The sequence below is a fragment of the Carassius carassius genome, chromosome 23 (genome assembly GCF_963082965.1).
Source record: "Carassius carassius chromosome 23, fCarCar2.1, whole genome shotgun sequence".
In the NCBI taxonomy this organism is placed as follows: domain Eukaryota; kingdom Metazoa; phylum Chordata; class Actinopteri; order Cypriniformes; family Cyprinidae; genus Carassius; species Carassius carassius.
Genome location: NC_081777.1, coordinates 32,000,521 through 32,009,840, shown reverse-complemented (window position 1 = coordinate 32,009,840; position 9,320 = coordinate 32,000,521). Strand labels below are relative to the sequence as shown.

General features: G+C 33.7%; 1 protein-coding gene across 1 annotated transcript in view; it reads right to left on the bottom strand.

The window, feature by feature from the left end:
• The window catches only part of LOC132101835 (AT-rich interactive domain-containing protein 3B-like), a 31,117-nt gene extending 23,731 nt beyond the window's left edge, over window positions 1-7,386 (bottom strand). Inside the window, exon 1 of the mRNA XM_059507050.1 lies at window positions 6,877-7,386. Coding sequence (XP_059363033.1) covers window positions 6,877-7,386 — 510 coding nt within the window. The remainder of the gene's footprint in view (window positions 1-6,876) is intronic.
• Between the last annotated feature and the right edge of the window lie 1,934 nt (window positions 7,387-9,320).

Here is a 9,320-nt window from a genome sequence, read left to right as displayed (position 1 = left end):
TATATATATATATATATATATATATATATATATATATATATATATATATATATATATATATATATATATATATATGTGATGAAATGTGATATCTAAACTGACAACTGCAAGGTCACAAAAAAAGAGAATTATAAGTGAAGTTGCAATTAACTTTTTTGTATATATTTATTTATTCTGTAGAGGAAACAAGCTTTCACAGGAACTAAACGTTTCTGTAGATTCACACTGAACAACTCACTGAATACTTCAACAAGAAACAGAAGACAAAACTCGCTCTATCACGAGCATAAAGTAATGAAATAATGAGAAAATCAGTCAAATAAATCACTAAATGAGACAATCTCAAGTTCACTGAGAAAATCTCCTGCTGTCTTCAAGCTCTGTTAACATCTTCTTAAGAGTTTATGAGCCATAATCAAATGCATTTTAAATCTCAGTGACAAAACACACGTGAAGTTTTTTTAGCGCTGGTACATCCAAATGAAGAGCACATGACACACATTAGAAATGCAACAGAAGCTGTGTGTGTTTTATCATTGTCACGCTGCCTTCAGAGTTATGAAGTGAAGCATTTAATGGAAATCTTGGCTGTCATGCATCATGCACAATAGTAGATAATAGCAGAAAAAGACCTGCCTTCACTGCACTATCTTCCAGGAGAGAGAGCGTGTCTGAGGTCAAGCCGAGGTCACAGACAGGTTTCTGCACATCTGAGCCGATGTGACGTGCATCACATCTCCTCACGCTTCGACAGAAAAACTCAATCAAATCAACATACGGAGAGTTAGTTTACATCAGTATGATGCTAGCTCCTTCTGAGCAGCAAACTACATCTTTACATTTTTGGCATGAAAAATACATGCTCCTTTGTTTCTATATGGTCTATTGGTTTAATAGAGATTCATGGCAAATTAATGGGGTTTTGGGACAAAAATGTGCAAAAAATAATGCTGCAATAAAAAATGCTGCTGCACAATTAAACTATATCTATTACGGCTGATGCGATTAAAGTAAGATATGACCTTTAGATTTATTACATTTAGATTTATTTTACCCATTTTAACCGATCACAAATGCTTCAAGCTTATGAATGCAATTCAGTCAGAGGCGTTTAGATTAGTCACCGGTGAAAATTTACTTTCTTAGCTTTTTATGTGTAGCTAGAATATATTTTCCAAACACAATTTTTTTTAAATTTGATTAAAACGTATATATATATATATATAATTATGAATTAACATTATTGCATTTAATGCAATATCATAGGCAATAATCAACTAAGTGTTTTTGGTCAGCCTCAAACTGCCATGAGTTCCTTTATTTATAATTTATATACTTTATGTAGGCATTATTTGCATGATGCATTTGTTATGCAAATACATGTACATCACCTTGATCAGATGCACTTCCACATCAGTGTCCTGCAGCACAGAAGCAGCATCAGTGTCACAGACGTATATTTGTAGAAATAGACAACAATACATTGTATGAGTCACAATTATACATTTCTCTTTTATGACAAAAATCATTAGGATATTAATATAAGTAAAGATCATGTTCCATGAAGATATTTAGTAAGTTTCCTACCGTAAATATATAAAAACGTAATGTTTGATTAGTAATATGCATTGCTAAGAACTTCATCTGAACAACTTTAAAGATGATTTTCTCAATATTTAGATTTTTTTGCTCCCTCAGATTCCAGATTTTCTAATAGTTGTATCTCAGACAAATATTGTCCTCCGAACAAACCACACATCAATGGAGAGATGATTTATTCAGCTTTCATCAATAACAGCCACAGTACTCTGATTGAAATGAATAGGCAATTTTAGGTATTTAACATAAAAGTCATCACTGATATAATAAATAATAGTAATTATAAATAACGCTTTCAGAAATCAAATATTGCTCCTTAATGGGAAAACATGTTTTTTTCCAGGATTTTTTCTCCTGTTTTATTGTAAAGGTTTTCGAACAGTGTCTGAAGTCTCTTTAGCTGTGAGAGAGGACAGAAGGAGCGGCGATTCTCCGATGGGAATCTGTCACGTTTGAGGACTTCACTGTGTAATTCCGATCGGAATGTTTCGTCTGGGAGGAGCGAAGCTTCCAGACCCTCCCCCACATTCAGGAACACTATTCCTGGATCTGAGGAATCATCAACACAACCCAAACAGTTCTGCTGCACAGACCAAAGAGGTTCAACAACAGTTTCTGCTCAGTTCAGCTGATTCTGCACTATTTAGCATATTGTGAATGCATGTTATTTGTTTTCATTTCTTAACTCATTACTTGATAAGACATAAAATAAATATTTGTAAGCTACTCATAACACACTATATTTATTAATATAATTTTCTTGACTCTTTCATACAAAAAATGAATTAAAATTAGCCACCTGTATGATTTTTGTTACTCACAAACCACAATATTTATGCTTAATTATTATTTTTTTTTTCTTGGCTTATTTATTAGTATTTTTTTATATGCATGTCAAAAGATTACAGGCCTTTTATGCTTACGTAAAACTTTACGCTCAAAATACAATATTCAATACTCATTTTTTATTTGTTTTTCCTAGACATATTATTTTACACGACTGACAAAAGATACATATTTCTTTTAAAATACAAAATTGGATTAAAAATAGCCATTTTCATGTGTAAACTACTTTCTGATCATGCATAAAGATCAGGTCACGTAAGGAAACATGCATTGTAACTAAAACTGAACTAAAATTGAAAAATGTATGAATTAAACCTAAATGGTAATATAAGTAGTAATTGTTTCCTCCTTTAATTTTTTTTTCTTTCATAGGCACATCTCTTTTTCTCACTTTGTTTGTCTGTTAGTGTTGCTATATTTGCTTAATAATAATAAAAAACTATAATTAGAATGACAAAAAAAAACATGCATTTATTAAAAAAAGAATTCTTTAAAAAAATGGAAACTCAAAAAAAAAAAAGCTGAAAAAGAAAAGCACATATAGTTCAAATCGTGAGTGTCTGCGAGGTATCCGTCCAGAATGCCTGATGGACAGAGACACTGAATAAATAATAGATCAGCTTTTAACTGCAGCACAAACTGACTGAAAAGAAAAAGAACAACAGCAAATCAATCTGTGCTTTAATTAGGATTAGGATAAAAAATAACGGGTTTGTATGCATATCCGCTGACAGACACTTTCAGCCAATCACTGTGTGCATAGTTAATGAGCATGCTGACATCATCCATAGCAATGAGTTAAACCCCGCCCCCTTACTCTGAGCTTGAGACTTCAGTACAAGTTTGTCTCCGCAGCTTTGTGAACAGGTTCCAAGAGAAAACTCTTCCTGCTGTTTAGGAGAACTCTTAGCGGTGAGATAAAATGTTTTGTGAATACAGTCCTGTATGGATGTTGGGACTCAAACATGTTGACTGTCAGTGTTTGGACCAAAAACATAGAGACGTTTCTCAGAATATTTTCTTTGTATCTGCTTCATGCAGGTTTCAAGAGAACATGTTCTTGTTACTTGCTACAGTCTATTAGAAAGAAGTGCTTTCTGATGAATCCCTTCACTTTTGGATTTAAAATCGGAGCATTGTTCATCATCTCGGATGATATTTCACTGAAACCGAGAAAAAATAACTGCATTTGACATGAAAATACATAAATAACTAGAGTAAATTTTCTATTCAAGTATGCAAACTCTTCAAAATAAAAATATATAAGCCTAATTTTTTAAAAAATGTATAAAATACTAATTTCATTTATAAAATAAAAAATGCATATTCTTTATAATATTATATAAGAAAATTATATATATATATATATATATATATATATATATATATATATATATATATATGTGTGTGTGTGTGTGTGTGTGTGTGTGTGTGTGTGCTTCTCATAAACAATTAGCGGATATGGATATATATATATATCCTGAAAAATTAAATGTATCACTGTTTCCACAAAAATATTGTGCAGCACAACTGTGTTCAACACTGATAATAATCAGAAATGTTTCTTGAGCATGATATTTTCATGATTTCTGAAGATCATGTGACACTGAAGACTGGAGGAATGATGCTGAAAATACAGCGGAGCATCACAGAAATACATTACACTTTAACAGAGATTCACACAGAAAACAGCTGGTTTAAATTGCAATAATATTTCACATTTTTCCTGTATTTTTTATAATAATAAAAAAGTCTTCTGGTCAATCAGACAAGCATCTGAACCTCTGAATGAGACACATGATCTCGTCTGATGGCTTCAGGAAGGACTTTACAGCAGCAACTGTCATTAAAACTCTCAGAGATATAGCATTAAAACGTCTCTCAACGTTCCTCCAAACCACACAACCTGAGAGAGCGGCTGTGATGAGCAGTCATTATATACTGCAGGATGACAGAAGACAGAAAGACTCCTTCCCCTCCGCGCTTCCTCTTCCTGACTTCTCTGACAGGGTTCAGGAATTACACCAAACACACTTCATCCTTCAGATCAGAATCTCTCTGCTGCCTTTAAGTTACAATCAGTGTGTCTATATGAGAGAAACAACTTGTGCACAAAGTGGGATTTTCCACAGTTGGCACATGTTAGTTAAAGAACCAAACTGCTTTTAGTTAAAGGAGGATTTTAAGGGTTACTGTACAATTCATTTTCCATGCATTTTGTAAATTGTTAAGCACATATGAATTCAGCCAGGAAATATTACTCATTTAGTTGGTTCATTTCCACGACAGATTATAATGTCTAGAAGAATGAGCATCATTTGCTCTTCATTTCATGCAATCGTTCAATGCATCTAATTAAACTGAAGCACATTGCATCATAACTCTGAGGACGAGGTCTCTCTGCAGTCGGGGTGATCTGTTTCCACACGGCTGCTCTATATCGGGACGTCGTCTATAAATAAGAAGCTCCAGGCCTTTAATCACATCAACGGCTCTTGATGTGGAGCTCCTGAAACCCAAACTCACTCCAGTCACTGGCCTTTCATTCATGACCCTCCTCTTATTTACGCCCGTCATGATCAGGAACGTTTGCTGACGATTAATTGCCATTAATTCTGATTAACTATTTTTCAAGCATAACACATTTTGTAAGCTTAACACATTATATATATATATATTATTATGATAAAATAAGCCCATACTATTTACTTTTAATGCTGTGAAAATATTTATAATATAATATAATATAATATAATATAATATAATATAATATAATATAATATAATATAATATAATAGATTTTTGACATTAAAGCTTTTAATTTCCCCTGATTTGGGTGGCAAAATTTGATTAAAAGTAAGTGTTTTAATATTTTATATACTATTATAGATTTGTTAATGCTTTGATTTAAATTTAATAATTTTATTTTCTATTTTTGTGTTAATCTTACTTAAGGTTTTAGCAGTTTTGTTGACTTTTTGCCACAATTCTTTTGTGGTTTTTACATTTCTTCATATTTATTTTTAATTTTTAATTTAGTTATTTCAGCACATCAGGTTTTCAACATTTTATTTCAGTAAACATTTTATTTTATTTAAGTTTTTTTGTTAACTACACTGCACAATTATTGCGTTTTTCCCAAGTAATTGTGATTATATCAAATAACCACAACCAGACAGTTAACTAATAATTGCACATTGAAATGTCACATTATGAAAGTAAAATGGGTTCAAACAGCATTGCATGATGATGTTAATGGTGCTTGCACATTAGAATACGCTTCAAGAAGCATCTGATGTAAAGCAATGCATTGCAATAGAAGTTCAGGTTTCAGATTCAGCTGCATGTGAGATGATGATGTTCACTTGACCATTTTTACAGCATGGAAAATTAAGTGGAGGATTTGTCTGTTTCTATTGATACTAGTTCACATTTAATTTGAACAATATTGCATTTAACAACCATGCAATGCTTTGGAATGCCTTTCAAAAGTCATGTTTGTACTGAGTATTTTTGTCTTGGTTCAAGTATCTATAAATATTTTACAGATGCACATACTTTTACTATAGATAGATTTGGAGCAAAATGACTTAAAATATTGATTCTGGTTTAAAAAAAGAAAATTAAAAAATATAGAAATAAAGTGAGTTCATGCTTGAAACTAGCAAAATATCTGCAAATGGAGACAGAAAATAAACCCTTTTCCCCTTTTAGTTAAGTTGATTTTTTTCTGACCTTATTGACAGATATTTTCTTGTTTTAAACATTTATTCCTATATTTTTTATTTTCTTTTTTTAAAAACAAACTCACTTCAATTTGTTAGATTTCTTACTTGCAGAAAACAAGACTTGAGAAGCAAAATGATTTAATTACGTGAAAATGAAATAAGTTTTTGTTTAAAACATAAAAAGTTTGTTGTCCTTGTTTTAAGGATAAACCTACCTAATGTTTTACTTTTTTTGGGGTGAAAATTAAGTGCGTTTTTGCTTAAAACAAGACCAAATATCTGAAAATACAAATACAAATGTGACCCTGCACCACAAAAATAGGTCAATTTTTATAAATTGAGATTCATACATCATCTGACACCTGAATAAATCATCTCTCCATGGATGTATGGTTTATTAGAATAATATCTGTCTGAGATACAACTATTTGTAAATCTGGAATCTGAGGGTGCAAAAAAATCTAAATATTGAGAAAATCATCTTTAAAGTTGTTCAAATGAAGTTCTTAGCAATGCATATTACTAATCAAACATTAAGTATCCTAATGATTTTTGGCATAAAAGAAAAATGGATAATTGTTGTCTATTTCTACAAATATACCTGTGCCACTGATGACTGCTTTTGTGCTGCAGGGACACATGGAAAACAAGTCAGAAACACAACTGTGAGGAAGAAAGCAGAAGTTAACTTAAGCTCTCTTACTGCTTTAAAGTGATCCTCGTAGCTCCAGTCCGCTTGGCCGTTAGGAGGAGACACAGATGGCCGCCCGACAGGTGAGAGATCATCCTCGGGCTCCTGTTTGACCCGGACAGCAGGAGACGAAGCTCTCTGCACATCTGCGGTGGCCCCGGGGCCCGAGAAGCTCCCGAAGGGCTGCTCATCTTCCTCGCTACCTTCATCGCCCTCCATCATCCCATCATCCGAGTCCCGGTCGCGTTCGGAGTCCAAACTGCTTTGATTGGAGACACGGGATGGATGAGTGGGTCCCCTGCTCATGAAGCCGGCCCCTGAAGCCCGAGCGGCGGTCAGAACGGCCTGCTGAGCTGCGAGCTGCTGCACGTACATGATGTGAGCTTCACGCAGCCTGCACTCCTTCTGCTCCGTCTCCATCGTCTGCTCCAGCTTCACTCCTGCAGAGCCGCTGTGGGGGAACCCTCCTAAACCAGCCTGAGACACGGGACAGACACATCCGTGAGCTTCACAGCTATACATGCATAACTCAGCATGCAACACCATCGACAGGTTCAGGGGTCACTGATCACGTGCACACGAAAACATATGGCTGTCACGTTAACAACTATAATGTTGAAATACTGCCCCAGAAATAATTAACTGTTAGAGCATTTTATGCCACTGAATATCTGTGTCCCTGCAGTCATCAGTGTCACAGACGTATATTTGTAGAAATAGACAACAATACATTGTATGAGTCACAATTATAAAAAAAAAGTTATGTCAAAAATCATTAGGATATTCAGTAAAGATCATGTTCCATGAAGATATTTAGTAAATCTCCTACTGTAAATATATAAAAACGTAATGTTTGATTAGTAATATGCATTGCTAAGAACTTCATTTGAACAACTTTAAAGATGATTTTCTCAATATTTAGATTTTTTTGCTCCCTCAGATTCCAGATTTACAAATAGTTGTATCTCAGACAGATATTGTCCTCCGAACAAACCACACATCAATGGAGAGATCATTTATTCAAATTTTAAATGATATATAAATCTCAATTTCAAAACATTGACTCTTATGACTTGTTTTGTGGTAAAATCATAATATAACATCGTAACAATGCAATATAATTTATGTAAATATAATGGGCAATAGATTGCATCACCAAAAATAATTTGGGTCATGTACATATATTGTGCAATAAGTCAATATATTGATTATCGCGACAGTCCTATACAATATATGGCTGCTGAAGGAAACATTAAAAGAATTGTTCCGCAAAAATAAATTTGCTGGAAATCCTCAGGCCAACCGAGATGAGTTTGCATCTTCATCAGATTTGGAGAAATATGCACTGAATCAGTGTCTCTAGCAAATGGGTGCCGTCAGAATGAGAGCTGATAAAAACACCACAATAATCCACAGCACTCCAGTCCATCAGTGAACATCTGGAGAAGACAAAAGATGAAACACATCCAGCATTAAGATGATTTTAACTCAAACACATAGAGTCTATAATCCATAATAACACTTCCTCCAGTGAAAAAGTGCATCTGCTGTTGTTTTTCTTTAGATCTGTTTAAACGCTGCTTGATCTGTGCAGATTTCTCTCCTGATTCAGAACAGAACACTTTTTCACTGGAGGAAGTGTTATTATGGATTATAGACTCTATGTGTTTGAGTTAAAATCATCTTAATGCTGGATGTGTTTCATCTTTTGTCTTCTCCAGATGTTCACTGATGGACTGGAGTGCCGTGGATTATTGGGATGTTTTTATCAGACTCTCATTCTGATGGCACCCATTCACTGCAGAGCATCCACTGATGAGACACTGATGCAATGCTGCATTTTGAAGCATCAAGTAGTTGATCAGTGTTTTAACCCAGTGTCAGCTTGGCTATTTTCACTGCAAGTAACAAACTAAAGTACTATAAAAGAGCAATTTAAAATCCTTTTTCTTTTTGGTGCATTCAGGGTTGTCTCTATTAAACATTTCTTTGAAAGTGTCTTCTGAGTGATATAACTAAAACCAACATGATCTCAGATGTTGTGGCAACATGATAAGGATGTTTGCAGAACCGTCACATCCAGCATTCATTGATCATGTGCATGCATGTTTGTTTAGCAAACATAAACATTCGGCTGTTGTTGCAAATTCTGCTGATGTCACCATCTCAATGTTTAATGCAGGAAAGACTGATGGTTTTAGAAACAGTTAGAATGTGAGAGACAGAAATCAAATCATTCAATAAATATATTTTTCTTACACATATAGCTACAGATGCACTGCTAAAAATGCATATGCATGCCAATAAATTGTCCTGGTTGTTGAACACATTAATTGGCATGGTAATTAATAGTTAAATAGGTTTTTAATGACTGAGAACAAGTGGATAATGGCTCATTTAGTCACAGAAAATATAAAAAAAGAACTTGCATTTCAATTAGCCACATTTAGAAATAA